Source organism: Amblyomma americanum, chromosome 7, assembly GCF_052857255.1.
Source record: "Amblyomma americanum isolate KBUSLIRL-KWMA chromosome 7, ASM5285725v1, whole genome shotgun sequence".
Classification (NCBI taxonomy): Eukaryota; Metazoa; Arthropoda; class Arachnida; order Ixodida; family Ixodidae; genus Amblyomma; species Amblyomma americanum.
The window spans coordinates 68,424,738-68,443,904 of NC_135503.1; the positions used below are offsets into that span (position 1 = coordinate 68,424,738).

General features: G+C 46.3%; 1 protein-coding gene across 3 annotated transcripts; it reads left to right on the forward strand.

The window, feature by feature from the left end:
• Positions 1–1,108: 1,108 nt before the first annotated feature.
• Positions 1,109–16,193, forward strand: LOC144099292 (uncharacterized). Of its 3 annotated transcripts, none has more exons than XM_077632477.1 (9): positions 1,109–1,257; positions 5,844–5,960; positions 7,578–7,630; positions 8,458–8,523; positions 10,635–10,667; positions 11,847–11,960; positions 12,686–12,727; positions 13,617–13,704; positions 15,367–16,193. In XM_077632477.1, exons 2-8 carry the CDS (start codon positions 5,882–5,884, stop codon positions 13,647–13,649), a joined length of 420 nt encoding a protein of 139 aa, XP_077488603.1. In that variant the 5' UTR covers positions 1,109–1,257; positions 5,844–5,881; the 3' UTR covers positions 13,650–13,704; positions 15,367–16,193. The 3 variants fall into 3 exon arrangements, with proteins under 3 accessions (XP_077488603.1, XP_077488605.1, XP_077488604.1); XM_077632479.1 differs by having other exon boundaries at positions 1,116–1,253; XM_077632478.1 differs by lacking the exon at positions 1,109–1,257 and adding an exon at positions 5,649–5,768.
• The last annotated feature ends 2,974 nt before the right edge of the window (positions 16,194–19,167 follow it).

The following is a 19,167-nucleotide window of genomic DNA, read 5'->3' on the forward strand; positions in this document are numbered from 1 at the left end:
GAGTCTGCCGAGAAATGAGACAGTTACTGCGTTATTTCCTTTCCTTAAAAGCCAGTGCTATTACCGGCGCAGCTGCGGGGAAAGCTTGCCGACAACCATTTTTTGCATTCGCATCTGACACGTCCCGCCAGCGAACACGACCCCTTCTTGCCCAGGAATCTTCGTAATTACAGCTAGCGGTGTAAATATAATTCAGCGGAGATCAGCGCTGCTCGGGCCGCGTACATTGTCTTTGAAACAATTACAGAATCATGTACAACAGAACATCTCTGAACACTCAACTCCCGAAGGCCAGTCTGAACTGGTTCGCCAGCCCTGGCGAGTCGCCGTAGCCACTGTTGTCCTGGACTAAGGGACCCAATCTCGACAAAGGCTCCACCTGTTATAGCAAATAAAGTTTATTCTCTCGCTGTCTTTCCAACGTCACTTTTCAGAAATAAGATTTGAGAACTGCGTAGACGTTACGACCGGTGCTCATGGCTGCCTGAAAAGTGAAAGAAAAAAGCCGTGGCACACAACACAAGTGCATTCGCTGGCGCCAAACAAGGCTAAAGATATTACGAATACATGTCATGCTGGTCTCACGTGATGTGCCTCGCCTGACATTCTTTATTACTACATTTCTGTTTCCTTTTATCTATTTTGTTGCTAGTTATCCCGGAAATCAATCTTTTTACATACTGCTCTATTGCCTTAGCGGCTTTACAGTTTCTTGCACACTGCTTTATGGGCTTTTAGATTAGTATCAAGCTTCGAGTCATCATTTTTAGCTTCATTTTCTTTCTACGGATATTTAAGAGGCGCAACAACCTCTCCTCAGACAAGAACCCAGCGCCAAAAATGGCGGTATTTCTTCCACCTTATCACCCTCAGAGGCCACTGTAAGGGAAACCAGATGCATGGACTACGTCAGAAGTCTTCCCGGAACCCTACTCCTGTCAGATAGCATTGGCCCGCTTGTTCTACAGCGCGCTGAGAAACAGTACACCCAACACCCAAGATTTCCTTTTGCCGACGATCAGCGGGGATAAGAGAGCCCTAGCTCTGCCTAAAAGTGTGGACTCGACAAAACAAAGATACAGAAATAAGAACACGTTGCCAGCAAACCAGAACGAACGAGATTTTCGTGCGCAGCCGAAGTTTCTGCACTTCTTCCAGCGGCACGTGCGAAGGAAGCATATTAGAGGCAAAGGCTCGTCCGGCAGACACACCGCAACGCTGAGTTTAGCCGTCCATCTTGGTACCAAGGCAAAGTAGGTAAGCGCTCCAGGGCTGAGATTTGCCATTACGTTTATATTTACGTTCACCTTCCGTCTTCCTGTCGATGGCTACAAACGCGTAGTTAAAGTCGCTAACCGTAGTGTATCTGAAGTTAGAACCCCCCCGCCGAACCTGTGGACGAGGGTTCAACCCTAGCTGTGGCGTTTCGCTGTGACAAAACGCAAAAGGCGCCCTTGTGCTGTGCGATGTCAGTGCACGTTAAAGATCCCCAAGTAGTCGAGATTATTCCGGAGACCTCCACTCCGGCCACGGAGGAAGACTAGTCTTGCTCTTTGACTCCGGCACGTCTTTCACTCTTTGTTCTTTCGCTCCCTCCTTTATCCCTTCTCTTACGGCGCGGTTCGGGTGTATGTGAGACAGTTACTGCGCCATTTCCTTTCCTCAAAAACCAATTGTCGTAGTTGCCTTGAGGTGTCGCGTGGCCGTTATAACAGTCATTTTCTTTTGACATAACATGCGTCTGTAGGAAGTGTCTCCACCATATATATGGGTGGCTCAACTGTTTCAGCTAGAGTCACGCACTCCGTAAGCAGCTCTTAGTTATGGACGCGTGTAAGCGCTGAGAATCAAGGAGGACTGCCAGCCAGCCTCTAACCGCGGACGCGCAACTCCTCGTCTCCCAGGCCATCGTGCCAGGGGTGGGGAGAAGCGGCTTTTCTGGTGGAAATTAAGGTTGTTCAACCAATGAATCAATCTGAAAATCAAGGTCTTAAGCAGAGTTCCACGAAGGCATACGCGTTCCACTTTTCCTTCATATGCTTTAGAATAACGCTGGAGCTTGACAATGTTCCACAAGCTGGCCCTCAACTAGGGTCGTAAAACGTGTTATTTAGCATCCCTAGAACCCGCCGCCATGGCTTACGGTTACGGCATTCGGATGCTGAGCATGAGGACACGAGGACGCAAGATGAAACCCGCTTCGTGCCACCCTCGTTTCGATCACAGCCCTCTTCTTGACGAACACCGGCGCTACCCGGTTCCTATGAAGGGACTGGGTAAAGCTGGCGAACGAACTGTCCTTAGGGTCTTTACAAACACCGTGCTGTGCCTGGCGGTTCTCAAGCATTTTGACTCTTCATTTGACAGCCGCTGCTCATTCTGTGGGGAGGTGGCCGACACCTTACACATGGTTTGGGAATGCAGGCAAAATCCTTCTCTTCCCCCCATCACCCCTTCCCCTACCCGAGAGGACTGGGAGGCGGCTCTGCTCGGCTGCCAGGAACTATCGGCCCAACAGGCCCTGGTTGGGCGCACCTGCGCATTGGTCAGGACCAACGGGATCCCGGAATGAGGGACTCCGCCTTCTATTGTAAGGGGCGAGACCCACTAGGGGCCTCTCCCCAAGCACCTCTCTGTACATATAAACAAATGCTTTTCACCACCACCACCGTTTTGATAGAGGCGAAACGCTAAAGACGGCCGTTTGCTACGTAATGTTAGAGCCCGTTAAATAACTCCAGATGGTCCAACTTATTCTGAAGGCTTCCACTACGGAACTACTTTCTCTTCTCCTAAACTCCTTCATATATTCTCTCAAGACGTGGTTGAGATGTCCACCGAGAATGAGAGAACTACTGTGGTTTTCTCTTGGCCTCACCAATTTAATTAGGAAGCCGTAGCTAAATTACTCCTCCCTTTTCTGTTTTGCAGTGCTTTGCAAATGTTATGGTGGTGGCGGAGGTAGAAAGGAAAGCTATTTACAGGAGAGAGTGGGGACTGGCCTTAAGGGCCAAGCCCTTGCAAATTCTAGGAGAGGTCCCTAGTCTGGGACCCCTGTGGCTTCCGCGGCAGCTCGGCCCTAGCGACGAGGGCTCTTTGGCTCTAACGTAGAGCACCATCAGCTCTGACTCCACCTTCGGCGCATTGTTGGCGACATGAACAGGCGTCCAGTGCCCTTGCACCTCACGCCTTGGACCGCGATGTCATCGCGCAGTGTCATTGTCTTTCTGCGGAGGCTGGGGACAGCAAATTGTTCGAACTTCCTTGTGCTCAAAGATCGCACAATCAGGACGATGCCTTACATTTCTCGCTGCAAGAACGATGCACTGTATAACACTGTAAAGGCAGACTTGACACAGAGAACCCACTCCGTCTGGCACAATGAATACACATCACTCCATCCTTCCTGCTGCAACAAAAGAAAAATAATCCGCTATTCGCAATTGCAGCGGGTGCGATGGGCTACAGTAGCCATGAACACAGGCTGACGCTATGTCGCGTGATCTAACGGCGATGAACTAAACAATACACTTAATCAAAACAACGAGATCACATGAGCAAGAGCCGCTGATGGCGTCGTTCGCGTTGCTTCAATTCTTCTAGCACAAGCGTCATCCCATTATTTCCTTTTTTATTTTAGCGTTGATGAGTCTTTCGATGTGCCAGGTTCAGGAACTGTCCCCGTGTAACATACAACTTGTCCTTCCACAGTGTGTGCAAACGGATCTTCGCGCTCCTGTGCCACATTGCGCGACTAATTTCTCAACTAAGAAATAACAACTGGATGCAATGCTGCGCATTTACCCTATTGTGAGTCATTATCATGCGGACAACCACGCGATCGCGCGTGGGTCTCTAGCACCTCACGGCTCCGCCACGGCGTTGCCAGCTATGCCTCAAGTAAAGGGTGCCTACTTGCCTAAACTCATGCTGAAAATCGAAAATTGGTTTTTGAGGAAAGAAAATGGCGCAGTAGGTGTCTCACTTCTCGGCTGAAACCTTAACCGCGCCATGAAGTAAGGCATGAGGTAGGAGGGACAGATGAAATAGAGAAAGAGGTGCCGTAGTGGAGCTCTCCGGAATACTTCTCACCACCTGGGAATCTTCAACGTCAACTGATATCGTGTACCACACGGGCGCCGTTTCTGTATAGGCTCCATCGAAACGCGCCTATCGCGGTCAGATTTGAACCCGGGTCCTCCTGTTAAAAGTCGGGTTCCAGTGATTGTAATAGTGACACAACTTCAGCGCTGTCACTGAATGCCGAGTCACCCCCCGTAGCTATTTGATTATACCACTTGCGAAGCTGCGCTTCGAAACCCATCTATTCACTCTGGCTCCTTTTCGGAGGTGAACACACGGTGGTACCGGCAATGAGCTGGCCGGCCAGCTATGGGTGACGCCGTGCAGTTTGTGTTTTCATTTTTGTTTCTACACTCAATTCACGTTTTAAGCTGCGCTGAGCAGTTCGTCGGAAGAGAGCAGGTGGCGTGACAATTTTCTAACCTCTGAAAAATGGCCCAACCAGAGCGCCAGGTTTGGATGCACAGGTTTTATGAACAATATCGTAATGGCAGTATAAAAGCTCTAAACTCTCCACGGTTGGCGCCCTCTCGCGGTTTCCGACACATACGGCAACCCTTGAAGGCCATCTTTACATCTATTGGACGTGGCACCAGTTACATAAAAGACAACCCACCTCCCCTCCCTCCCACTCCAAGAGAAATGAGAAGAGGCATCCCAAGGACCATATTGTTACATGCTTCAATGCAAGCGATCCATATAGATAGGACGCATCTAATGAAGAGGCAATCACGAATAGTAGCGAAGCCATTGTACGGAGGTCCTGGAGCTTCATTAGTGGTTTCCTGCGCTAGGCTTATGGTTGTGAGAAGCCGGTAGAATTATAAGAGGAAAGGAAGAAGGGAGGAACGAAGTAACGAATGCTTTTGTCCTGGACAATGAAGGCAGCCGACTGGAAGACATTGTCCGTTTCGTCTGCTTTTGTTTTCAGCAAGGGGCACTGTAATGAGCTCATTCTCGGCGGCTCTCTGTGTAAGTACGAAAGCAGACGGTAAGCTACCGTACGCCGAGGGTGCCACGATTCAATGCACACGCGTACATGCACAGATTTTAGGCCGGGTTGCGAAATATTTTTCATGCAAATGTGTGAACCGAAGCTTCCCGGGACACGGCTTTTCCGGAAAATCCTGAAAATAGACCCCCTTGCTGGGAAGCAGCGCCTGAACAAAGTCGCAATGAACGTCCGGTGGCGTTCGTATGTGCTTACATCGTTAATGACACCGGGTTTCAAAACGGATGCTGCGAGGGCTAAGCGTTATACTTGACGGCGCACATGCAAAAGAGTACACATTTGAAGACGTGCACTCGGGCTTCGCGCAAACACACCCGTGTGCACGGTCACACACGCGTCACTAAGCGGTGCGCAATCGCCGTTCCTTCTCACCCACATTGCGTGCAACCCAGCCATAGCGTTTAATGAGACACCGCAAGCTGCCCTGGCCACGTGCTCTCCGAGACACGCACTTCGTCAAGGTCACTCCTTTGTTAGAGCGTCCTGTCTCGTGTGGTAACATTGCCGAGTACCTACCGAGCTGAAATAAAGAAAGAGGAGGAAGAGTGGCGGCATATATATGCCAGTGAAAACGAGTCGGACGGCTTCTTCGAATAAGTGACCGTGCGACGCCTTCCTCCCGCTTCGGGGCTTGCTCGTTCGGTGCTGGAGTTGTTGGGTCTATACCAAACTGGTTGGTGCGCTGGAAAAGCAAGCCATTCGGGTGTCGTAGCGGCCAGAGTGAGTGTCGTCTTCTGCTTCTGCGCAGTTCCCTTTGTCCCTTCTGGGCGGAGTCGAGGATTTGTGATGAAGACTGCCGTGGTGTTTCTGCTGACAGCCTGCCTCCTGGCCAGGGCCAGCGCCGGCAGCCGGGCTGAGAGCCGCCGTACGTATGCACCTAGTCTCACTGGGGTTTTGTTCACTGTCTGCTCCATCACTGCGCATGCGCACTCTGTGCCATAACTTGTTGACAGTAAAACGAAAGCTACGTGCGCGGGGAAGTGGCTTCCAAACTTGCGATGCTGAAAGCCGAACGCATGAGAATGGCACACTTGTGGAAACCGTAGCCTCGCACTCGCCCGAAATGTGAATAAGTCAGAACTTAGCAGTCGGAGTACAGGGGTCATCCAGCCATGTACTGCCGGTAGTAGAGTGTGTACCGCACGAGAGCTGCTGCCAGCGGGAGTTCCTTGCGAGTATTTGGCACTAGTCCGAAAAAGCTCGGGTGTGTTGGTCTATTATGCACTCAATGGGAAATTGTACAGTAGGCAGCAAGAGCTTTCGGATAACTGGCCTACATTCCAGGTACAAAGGGCATAATCCCCTCGGATCGGGGCACACCCATTTTCTGGACGCTCTCCTAAATTAAGAATGTCGTAGATTGGGGCATACAGCATCTAATAAAATGTTCCATGCAAGCAACGTCGAAAAAAAAACGCCTCGTAAGATTTTGTCAGCGTCATTTCGCGGCCCCATTATAGCCGTCAGCAACAAAACGGAACAATAAGCGACTCAAAGGCACGGGTTCGAGTGAACAACTCATCCTTGTGTGGCCATAAGTGCTCAAGAAAACAGATATTAAGAAGTAAGAGATGAACGCAGTTATGAGCTCTTCCTTGCTTTCTTTCGTGTATCACACGTGTGGATCATTTCACTACGTACATTGAGCTCGGACGTGCTTGCGCATGTCAGAGTGGATGCATATACTGACGTTTCCGATTTGATAATTACCCATTCAAGCTGTGTGGGTGTCTCCATCCGTCGCGTGGCTAGGCCAACGGCTTTGTGGCCCAACATGTACGCGTTCATTACCGTATACTTAATCAAACAGAGCGCAGCATGGTCATATTAGGTTGTTTCTGAAAGTCATGAATATCACGACATTGCTTTACCAGCTTTTGCATTCACCGTCGTTGCAGTATTATTAGGCAATACCTGCGATAAAGCACACTAGATGCCGACCCGCCCGTAGACTCGGTCTGTACATAGGCAAAGCAGAAGGCGCATGAGAGGTAAATGAATGTATAAAAACCCACTGGTGCGCCTTAGTTGCATCTCTCGTCACATCTCTAGTGCTGTTGGTGATAAACAAATAATGCAGCCCATGATTACACTTGTCAATCTCTTTGGTCATCCACGATGATTTCTCTATTAGAACAAGCTGATCGAAGACATTCTTTACACAGTAAATAATCAGGCATTTGTTCAAAAATTGGTCTTTCTTAGCACAAACTTCCCGTACAGTGATAATTATCTTATGATCGCAGTTACATTTGCATTTGTATTTCTGCGATTAACAGGAGTTCCAGTTTGTTCGGTCATTTCAGTTGGGCTTTTGTATTTGCGTTGCAAGGTTTGAAGTGTAATGTTTGGCTTCCATGTAACCGTTCACTCCTTTGTGGACTCCTCGAAAAGGACCTTTCGGGTGTATTGGTTGCCATTTTCGCTTTATCTAAAATCATTCTCTTTCCACAGTTTAACGTTGCTCTTTCCAATTTCGCAGGGGCCCAGTTTGACCAATGGAGGCAATGCATGGTGGATAAGCTTCCCACTGACGTAAGCGCATCGAACTATAAGCAGTTGCATCAAGCACTTGTTCCAATTTATTCATAGCACCCTTTGGAGCTTATATTTTTTTTTCAGTCCATAAGCCCTCGTATGTTGTTTAGACTCTATACTTGTCAAGCCTGTACATTTAGCTTGACACTGTTAACACCGTAGCATTTTGTCATCCGATAGATCAAACAATGGTTTTTGCTAGAGCACGCTGGTACAACCTGCTGGTCTTGTAATCAACTGAACACAGAAAATATATTTGCATCGGAAGGCATAAAGGAATATGACAAACAATGCGCACCTTGACGAGCGTAGACGTCGACTAATGAGTAAGTGTGATGACATATGCATCAGGTCGGGGGGGGGGGGGGGGGGGGGGAGCCACCATGGTAATCATGGAGTGATAATACCGATAATTACGAAGTCGACGTCAGTGCATGAACAAATCGCCGAGGCTGACTTATGCATCCCCAGCAATTCCGGACAAAAGGATTTTCTAGCGTGTAACCGTTTATGAACGCATTTTTTTTTTCATATAATGTAAGATTTCACTATAGCAATCAATATATCCGCAGATCACCCGACGGCAATCCTGTATTTTTTTTTCTAATCATGTTTTTGCTATCGTCAAAAGCGTTCCCCACTGGTTTTCTATGAGTCTTAACTATTCGATGCGGTTAATGTAAACACGTCAAGAGACAGATTTTGCTACATATCAGAACAATGGACCATAACAGTCTCTTACAATTTTTCAATTTTCAAATTTTTTTCCCTAGAAAACTGGACACGGTGTTTTTCATTAACGCCGTACTTCTGTCCCTTTCCAGAAAGCCCCAGTGTTTCAGGGCTGCCACAACACAGCGGCTGGAACAGAGATGCGCAAGTTCAGACAGGTAAGAAGAAAAGCTTGTACTCCATTTGGTGCATTCCATCAAGCTCTTCGTTCGCAAAGCACAATTTTTGCTTTTTTTAGCAGTTCGCCCGCAAATGCCTCGACAATAATGGCCCTAAATATTGATAAATGCTAAAGATTCGAAGTTGCGCTTTCTTTTTCTTTCACTGCAGGCGTCATTCTGCTTATTCTGCTTATCCCGCGGAATGCGCGTATTCTGCTTGAGAAGAAAAAAATTAACGGTGTCCGCACCTGGTACGTAGTCAGCAGAGCCCACCTACAGGAACCTTTTCACTGCGTTAGTCCCAAGAAACACGCTGTGCGGTGAACGCTCACTTTTATAGAAGACTTCACGGCCGTTTTTCTTGCGTTGTAGAATCCAGGCACACCTATTCTCTGCCACGTGCATTTGTTTTTTTTTTCTTTTAAAGACAAGTCGGGGTAACATTATTATTGTAAATCAGTACGCTGGTAGGTTCCAGTAAGCGCACATGAAACAAATCACCTGTCCCGTGGCGAGTGACGCATACGGAAAGTTTTAATGCAAAAAAAAAAGTGCGGATAGTGAAAATAACGCAGGTCGGTTATATTATTCTGTAATTCTGAGAACACACTTTCAGTATTGCTGAACAGTCTGCAACTTTAGATAGCCCTCAAAGCCGACAATTTGCTATCAAGCACGTATAGCCTTCGTAGTGTATCCCATAAATCATGGCATGTTCGAGGCATCTATATAAGTGCACCTCATTGATAGGCAGCTAGCTTACGGTCCGTAGAAAGAGACGCCGCTCGCTTTTGCAAAAATTCATGTTTTCATATAGCCGGTAGCAGTAGTCTGACAAAAACTGTACTCCGACTAATCATCCACCTGGACATTCCAAAATGTTATTCGCTTTGCCATGGCATCGCGACTTAAGTTACTTGTTTGATTAGAACTCACCTGAAGCGATAAATGCTTAGTGGCCAATGCGTAACCCCACATAACCTCACGTATGTATTAACCACCAAAGCGCACACATTACGCAATAGCGCTGCACACGCGCAGTAAGTTCGAGAGCATAGCAGATGCGTTGAGAGCACATAAAGGGAAATATTACGTCCATATTATAATCCAGCTAGAAATCTGTTGTGATTGTATGGGGGCTGGCATGAGAGCTATGTATGCCTCTGTCCAGCTCAGTGCCGCAACTTAGTAAAATACATCTTGTTTAAGCGAATTTGTAGTTCTTGTAGGTTGCTGTGAAGCTACAAAGGCAGCGTTAGGAGAGGGTAGGACAAGACTTATATACGATGATGCACTTTCAACATTTCAGGTGAAGTTTAAGAATGCCTAACGACGTACTCCACATATAAGATTACGTGCTTCGGAAACAACCAATATAGTCCAAGATACGCCGAGTAGTAAAACCTCTTGTTTTTTTCATACCAGATGCGTCTCAGTAACGTGCGCCAGAATGCAAGTGCACGGCTTCTGACACGTCGCCCGAAACGATAGGGAAAATTTACGCCAACATTTGCAACCAAAACATTGAAAATCATAACACGATGTGCAGGAACTTGCCTGAAACAGTGGACTTGACCGCGCAGCGAAAGACTGCAGCCACCTGCGCAGACATCTTCCTCGAGAATGCTCAGTTTTCCCTTCTTAACGGGCACAATTGTGCCTCCATGGTCCTAATTCTAAGAAGCATTTAGCCACTCAAGCACCGTAACTTTCACGCTTCAGATGTTCCTCTAGTGAGAAGTGGCCTGCTTGATTCAATAGGCGAAGGGGGTTTGCCTCTAAATTTTACCCTGGGCTGTAATCAGCAGTAAGGTTCCAACAACGCGTTCAATATACAACTAATAGATGCGGCGTTGAAGTGCTGGCAAGCTTTCTTTATGTATAGCGTTCGCATTAGTCAATTAACCGCTCGCCCAACATTTATTCAAAGTGCTCCATATTCTGCATGTATAGTGCTGCTGGATACCTCGCGATGTTCGCTTACAGCGAATGTACTGCGTCTGCTTCAGGCTAAAAATTTTGTTTCCAAACGACGTGCACCGCAACCAAACAACAAACATACGAGCAACTAAGTTGACCTTTTTGCTACCTCTCCCTTTCACTTGCAGGGCCTGGAATGTGTTCTGGACAGCTACCAACTCGTAAGTTAATTCCTCGGCCACGCCTTTACACTTTCCTTCAACCTCTCGCGAAAAGGGCGGACGAATTTTTGTACTCAAGCATTCCATTAGCATAACGAGTGGAGCGTTGAGCTAGTTGCTTTTGGTTCTAGTAAACTACATAACGTTGACACTACAAGTGCCTCTGAACTCAAAATGAAATCAAATAATCTTTATTCAGCACTTTTCTTTCTTCTACAATGTGTGAGGGAAAAAATTACTGGTGGCAATAATACCCGCCGTGCTCGGCTGCTGAGCCAAAATACACGAGTTCAATCGCGGCCGCGGCGGCCGCGTTTCGATATAAGGCGAAATATGCAAGACGCCCATCGTGTGCTGCGCGGTGTTGCCAGTGCACTTAAAAAACCCCATGTGGTCGAAAGTATTCCAGTATTTCGCATTAAGGCGTCCCTCAAAGCCCATGTGTCAATTTGCGACGTTTAACCCCATAAACCACACCGGCGTTTTTGAATGGCGTCTCTCATCACAGCCGAAGCTGAATGAACACTCATGATACCAGAATGGCTAATTGGGCTAACTAATTTCTCATTTTGGGAAGGATTAACACGCAGGGGCAATGGGATGCAGGAAGTTCTCCGTCCGTCGTCTTGCGCGCTATTCTTTTCAAAAAAAAAAAAGAAACGCGCCGCGTTTCTTACACCAGGTAGCCCGTCATATCCGCCAGTGCTTAGTATGGCGGCGCAAAAAATAACCTAGGTTTATCCCGATTAAACCTAGTTAAGCGAACTAAAGCGCGCCTCATCCATGGCGCCAGCGAAGAAGCTGTGATACCCCCGCTAGTCACGTGGTACAGCAGCGGCGAGGCTCCGAGCGAGCGCAGCTGCGCTGCAGCGCCTCTCCACATATGACCTCAGTTGCCACACATCCGCTCCGACGGCTCAAGGTCACACACGCAGGGCCAGATGACCTTGGGAGTTGTACTGCGAAATGTAGAGCTTTCGCTCTAAAATTTCATCAAGCAGTGAAGGGTCGCTGCTGTGCCATTATATATAGCATGGGAAGGTATTTCGCAGTGGGTACGAAACGGCAAGATGCCGATAGAAGTGAAGAAAGGACTGCGCGTTATCTGGACGCCTTGCTAGCTGCATCGTTCACACCGTTCTTTCTATATAAGCATTTGTCCCGTGTGTTTGCTTCCAGGTGGACAGGAACAACGTGAACTTGGCCCGAATGACTGAGGTGGCTCCAACCATCGCCAAGGAGGAGCTGAAGAAAGCCTTTGAAGACTGCCCCAAGGACGAAGGCAACAAAAGGGCGAGTGACTATAGGAAATCAGTGGCACATTGTTATGGGGTAGGAGGGTGTCGAGAGGTAGGGGTTGTCATAGGGAGTGCTTTTTTATACAGCGATTACCCGCCGCGGTGGCTCAGTGGTTAGGGCGCTCGACCACTGATACGAAGTTCCCAGGTTCGTACCCAACCGCGGCGGCTGCGTTTTTATGGAGGAAAAACGTTAAGGCGCCCGTGTGCTGTGCGATGTCAGTGCACGTTAAAGATCACCAGGTGGTCGAAATTATTCCGGAGCCCTCCACTACGGCACCTCTTTCTTTCCTTTCTTCTTTCACTCCCTCCTTTATCCGTTCCCTTACGGTGCGGTTCAGGTGTCCAACGATATATGAGACAAATACTGCGCCATTTCCTTTCCCCAAAAACCAATTATATATTATACAGCGATCAATGACTGAAACAAGTATAAATCCGAACCATGCAGTTTCTTTTTTCTGAGTATTCTCCTGAACGTGAGAGACCGAGACTTTGAGCAACACATTGAGAGTCTTCTGTAGATTTCGCTTACATGAGAGGCGAATTTGACAATTACGTCAAGTGGATAACTGTTGAGAGAGGACGCGAAGAGAAGTCTAGACTTGTTTGTGGGTTTAATCAAGTTCCCTTGCGCGCCAGGCAAAAATCTCAAAATTACTTCGGTTAGCATTCGTTTAGTCATTTTTATCACCTAAATGCACTGTTTTTCCACTGTAGGTTGCAAAGGCTGTCAAGTGCGTCATCGACCACCTTGAAACCGTGAGTGCCGTTTTATCTACTCACAAATATTTAAACCACTCCGCAGAAACATTTTTTCAGTGCTTCTGGAAAAGGTGCTCTTTTATAAACAAAGGTTAAGGCAAAAACAAAAAGCTGTGCGGCCTGGTATATTTGCTATTACTTACACAAAAACTTTTCTGTAGTGGCTGTAATGAGTCTGATGTAAAACATTGATAGTTCTTAACAGCAAGGTGCGAGTCCAGCAGGGTTCCAAACTTTTCCGTACGAACGATAGCATTTACTAGTTGCGTAGAGAGAAAAAAAGTTGCGTCAGTTTTATTCCTATCAGCTAGTTCATGCTTACGCCTATGATAGTTTGATAGTTCGGCAAAACGCCAAACCATGATCTTCCCACTGTGCTCATTTGCAAGGGCATCGACTTACCACCTAATTGACCTCAGCGAAGCGACATCTTGCGCCACGTAGCGGTATTATCAAGCTTGCCACACAGATGCAGCTCTTCGACGTTAATGCTCTGACTATTACCTACTTTCTAATCGCCGGTTTATAACTAAATGACGGTTACTGCGATGTCGTTTTCTAGTGTTTTTTTTTACTCCTCTAACAATTCACTTGGCGTGAAAGCACACAATTAACGCGACTGACAGGACCCCATAAAGAGGATACCGCAAGCGCTGATTAAGAGCATTATGCAGAGGAAAGGGCGTGTCTGAGGATGCAGTAAACGCACGCTGGAAAATGCCCTAGAAGGAGCAAATTCACGTGTACGGAGTCGGCACAGTTCGGTCTCAGCTATCTTCGGAACACGATGACAAACAGAATAAACTACAGGGCAGATAATGAGCCATGCCACACTTCTTTTTCTTTATTTCATTTCCTTTTCTCCTTTTCCTTTTCCGTCGAGCAGACGTGCCCTGTACCAAGCGGCGCACAGAGCTAAATGCTGCCATCACCGCCAAGTAAACACTTGCACTGGGTGCACAGCAACTCGCGCGGTAAGCCTTGCATATTCCTTCTTGATAGCCTCTTGGCAGGAATGCCTATATAAAAGTGATATTACAAGATGATTCTTTTAATCTGTCCTATTTAAAAAAAAACGCGCCATCGTGTACATTTCGGATAACTTTATGAATATCACAGAGTATTTCATGCTTGTCCTTTATTAGGGAATGACTCCAATGTATAACATCACGACGTCATGCATTGTTTAAATACAACGAAAATTTTGATGAGCAGAAAAATTTTCAATTTTTCTTGATGATGGTAACTGGTTGAAAAGGGTACCCTGTCACTGACAAGAGGGCGTCGTAGCTAAGCATGGTGGGAGAAAACTGCTCACTCTTTTACTCGTAGCAAAGCCGAGTTATTAGCTTGAATTTAAATTTAAATTTTATAGTTTTTGCCCAGCTCACAACAACACATTTATGTCATATTTAGATGTCATTTCTTGGTTCCAGCTTTTTACACTGGGTTTTTAACCTCGTTTTTAATACACATCATATCCTGATTACATCCAATTTCACCTTGTATCACAGAGAGTTAAGTGAACGTTGTATTGGCGTCTTTGGCTTTAGTCTAATAAGAAGGTCGTCTGCTAACGATGCCGGAAATGCCACCCTTTTCAAAGCACCCAGCAGCGATGATGTTTTGTATAACGCTGTAGGCCCATATAAAATATTACTGCGCGAGATCCGAGCAGAGATCCATGAGATATCGATGAAGAGGGAAATGGGTGCTTGATTTTGCCACTTTGCTTCAGGACAATAAGGGAGCTAGTTTCTGAATTATTTGGGACTCATCGCCATCGCTTCAACCTTGGCTTTTCGGACTGTATTTATGGATACACGGGATCGTACTTTTCCTGATAAATAATGCGCAATTCTCTAAATCTAAAGACAATAAGGGCTTTACAAACTAAATGTAAGTAACCTAAGACCTTAACGGTGGCTCACTATACTTTCTGGATTGCCCAAGCTCAAAAAGCCAATTTCGCTTTCATCTGTTTCATTTTTACGACGTTTTACTAACTTCACTGAAGATAATTCCGATTTTCATTTTCCTAGAAGGGAGTGTGCTCTGTACGGTGGCGAAGAGAATGGCTTTACTTGCGCTACGGGTTGTATTTTTCACATTTGTGCGACACGCTTTCAGCGGTGAATATCCCCTGAACCATCTCTCACCGTCGGTCAATGAAAGGCTTTAATTTTTCCGTACTATCGCTATCTATAGCTCGTGAGATGAGCCCCGCTACGCTGGGCATTTCACGACATTTTTGTGAGGGTGCGTTTGCGATGCGCTAGTAAAAGCACTCTGTCTTTCTCTCCGCCAAAGAGATCGGCTAAACTCGCGTATTATTTGTGGACTTTTTATCACCGAGAAGCGTAGCACGATCCCGACATTGAAAATCAGCAAGGGTTTGAACAAAAGCGTAAAGGTATCGCAAGTGTTGGTTAGGGGCCCTTCAAATTCTAACAAGATCGTCGTGGAATTAGAAGAGTGGATATCCTTTCAGTTGAAAGGTACACCTGCTCAGATAACATGAGTTATGTTATGCTTGTGTTTATCAAATTAAATAAACCGGTTATGCATACAACGCCCCAAGGCTACCATTCTTGATGCAACTGGTAACAGTATTTCGTGTCCGTTTTCTTTTTCAGATCTATAAGCAAGATTTTGTGGAAAAGATTGAGAAGAAAAAGGCCAAAGTAAAGTTTCCCGTCAACCGCGCCGACACCCCTCGCTTCAAAGAAAAAAGGGTGTTTCATATTCAAACAGAATATACGATTTCTGAATCTCTATATTCCCAAAAATTACTGCTTCTGTGTGCATGTGTGCCATCACCGTCCATGTGGTGTAGAGCAGACCTTGATATCTGATGTCTTCGTAATCTAAGTGGCATCTCTGTATCGTTGTGATACAGAGCCTGCCGCGTTTTGGGCTTCCTGCGACGTAACGCAAAACTTTTCCCTTTAAAGACAAAAGAATTGCTCTACAATACAAATGTTAGAAGCATACTTGAGTACGCTTGCACAGTCTGGGACAGGAAGTCCTTACTTGACATTCGAAACCTAGAAAATGTTCAGAATTTGGCCGTTCGTTTCGTTTTTAATAGCTATGCGCGATATTTCAGTGTAACGTGCACTAAAAAAGCTTTGGGTTGGTACACACTTCAAAAACGTAGGAAAGTTCTGCGTTTAAAATTAATTCATAACATATTTCATTCAAGAACCGGAATAGACCGAACCAAATATAGAGCCAACCCTGATTATGTGTCTTTACGGATAGATCAATCACTTAAAGTTAAAGAATGCAGATGCCGGACTGATCTTTTTAAAATGTCATTTTTCCCCAAAACAATTTCGGAATGGAACAAGCTGCCCGAGGAAGCAGTGTTTATACTATCAAATGATTCATTTTCTTCCATGCTGTGACCATTTTTTTCCTTTCTTTATTTTTTAAGTAAAATAATTCCGTGTTCTTGCTATCTCAGAGTTGCATTTTTTTTGCAACCACCTGCACGCGGTGGTATTTGTGTACTTTTCCGCTTTTTCTTTTTCAACCCCCCTCCCCCCCCCCCCCCCCTGTAATGCCAGACAATGGCGTTGTGGGTATGATGATAAATAAATAAATAAACATTTGCAACCTGATATTTCGGAAGCGACAGGGTCAATATTCACACGCAGCTTATGCCGCGTCCTGAACATGGAATGCACAGTTTGAAGATCACTATCCTCATCGGCCAGCCGTAATCTACGTAATAAGGTCTGACCTCCAAATAACCCAGCCCTGCACCAACAGCAGCCTCCCTATCGCAGCACATCTGCTGGGACCGCATTACTTAATGCTCTTAATCTGAAGGCAATCCCAAACAGTCTGAAAGCCATGCTCCTATTGATCGGCCCTGACCACGCCCTGACAGTGGAGAAGGCTGACCAATAGGAGTGGGGCTTTGAGACTGTTCTGAGGATGTCTTAATTCAGTTTGAGAGCGTTACGCAATTCAACCCCTGATTTCATCTCCCCATCTGGCTCCCTTCAATCACTAACTGCCTTTTTAACGCGACAGCGTTAATGAGATCATGTCGCATCGTTGAATCTTTGACCTTGAGCAAAAAAATCCACAAAAAAGCTTCAGAGAAGGAACCTATGAGGCAGGTGGACCACCTCAAGTAATATTGTGACGCCATCACAACCTGCCCACCGCGTTGTGAGCGAACTGCACACCGTGACAGGTGGTAGTTAAATAATCATTGGTCGCTAGAGGTTGCTCGGGAAGAACAGCCTGAATCGCAAAGGACCATCGGGGGCAGCACCCGCCGTCTCAAGGCAGTGGCACATTACTTAACCACTGCACAACTGCGCCAGGAGTGGTAGAGGACTCCCAGTGATCTATGAATGTTAAGTAGAGAATTACCAATTGTATATATGGGAACTAAGCTATTAGCAATTGCGTCATACTCTTAAAGCAGACCTTAAGTGTCCCCTGCAATTTTGTTCGCTCACGTACTCTGTCATGATCAAAGACTGCTTTTTATCTCCTCTTAATTTGAGCTAGAGTGCTATTAATAGTCAGTAAATGGTCCTTGAGAGAACTGTGGACGCATTTGATTGGCTTGCTATTACTAGTGTCTTGAAATGACGTGATACTCGCACACTGCCACAAGCTGAATCTACAGTTAGGTCAAATCAGGACAAGTCTAATGCCGATTTAGCAAGCGCACTTCGTCTCTTGAGATTGTGGTCTGGCAACGCGGTGCTGCCTGGAGAAAAGCAACAGTTTCGAGGTATATGTCGATGAAATCAGGCAGAACAACTCAGGAACGAAATTATTCAATTCACATTTTTGAAATAGTGTTTATGAAGGGCGTTATTTTATAAATGCATTGAATCGGCTTTATTAACGCAATCACTTGTAAAAAAACCAAATGTAAAAGAGAACTGCATCCACCATCTGGACGTTAAAAATCGCAAAATTTATTCTTTCACATCAGCATGTTTATAGTGAATCTCAGAAGCGTTTTTACTCAGTTAAATAACAGGCCGAATGAACTGGGCACATCGAACTCGCTTCTAAACGTGCACGTTCTGCATCGGGGGTCTCTGCAACGTTCCGCTTGAGTGCTTTATGAATTGTTCTAACAAAGAGATGCACCTGCTCTAAGCTCTATTCCCTTTGGCCGTCTGGCAGATGCATACACCACAAACATATTAATCTCGCAATTTCTGCGGTGCTACAGCTTGTTCCAGCCAGGCGGCAGCGCGGTCGTATCCACGTCATGTATACACCTCTGAATCAAGCGGTTATTTGGAATAAAAACCAATCACCTGGCTCACCGCAAAACCGCTAGACCAATGAGTGTGCCGAGAGATTCAAAAGCGTAAAGTTATCGCCATTACGCCCGTATAATTGATCTGAATATTGCCATTTGTTAATGACTTATAGGTATGATTAGTAACTTTAATTGTCAGCGTGTAAAGGTTGCCAGTACCACTAATTTTCTCGTTCACAGCCTCTAATACCTGAGCACGTCCATACTTCTGTTGCGCAGTCCCTTGCTTAATGATGTACAACCGTTTTGCCCAAACACGTGCTCCCTTTAGCTATTTGCAATTTATAATTCAGCCCTCAGTGTACCGATTAATGTTAAGCAGATTAGGTCGCGGAAGATTAACTAGTGATTCATAGTACGTCGAAAAAAGACGCGCTGAAGCTGGCGTCTGTATGGAACTGTAGAAGACGGACGCACGTACTCTCACACATGCTTCACATCGCGTTAGTTACCGACAAAAAAAAACCTGTCTTTAAGGTACGTGTATATGTCTCCTGTATTTAGCACGAGAACAGAGCGCATCGGAGTTGCAAAGACCGGCTGTAAGCTCCGAACACCGTCCCGCTCAGTGTAGGCTATCGCACGGAGAGTGTTTTCTTTGTACCACAGAAGGCTACCCCCATTCGGGTGGCCCAAGTTCATCCAGAGCCGTCCACTGCGGTGATTCGTATTCCCGCTTTCCTTTCAACACCCTCTTCATCCATTCTTCCATCACAGTGCTGTTTACGCGTGCACAGTGACTGTGACAATTACTGCGCCTCTCACATTCCCATAACCACACCCCTATCACCAATCCTATAGTGGAAAGTGTAACCAATTTCCTCCAGAGCACAACATTCGTGCATTCTGAGCAACTTGGACGGGGCTATAGATTATACTGATTACTCTACACCGCATAAGTGCTGCGCGGAGCATTCCACCTTAGGGGCTACTCTGCTCAGACAAATGCACCTGGATATAGGGGGGCCCTTCGCATCTACTACCGCGTTTGTTTGGCACAAAATATTGTCTCCTTGTTATTTTTGGCCGTGATGTCAGCAACCGAAGGAAACAAATCGCTTTTCGTGTCACTGTGATCTGATTCGTTCGTGAAGCATGACGTCTCGAAACGGTACGCCACAGTTGGACA

Coding starts and splice junctions, on each gene's coding strand:
- LOC144099292 (XM_077632477.1), top strand. CDS start 5,882: ATGAAGACTGCCGTGGTGTTTCTGCTGACAGCCTGCCTCCTGGCCAGG. Junction 7,631..8,457: donor TGGATAAGCTTCCCACTGAC/GTAAGCGCATCG, acceptor GTCCCTTTCCAG/AAAGCCCCAGTGTTTCAGGG. Junction 8,524..10,634: donor AGATGCGCAAGTTCAGACAG/GTAAGAAGAAAA, acceptor TTTCACTTGCAG/GGCCTGGAATGTGTTCTGGA.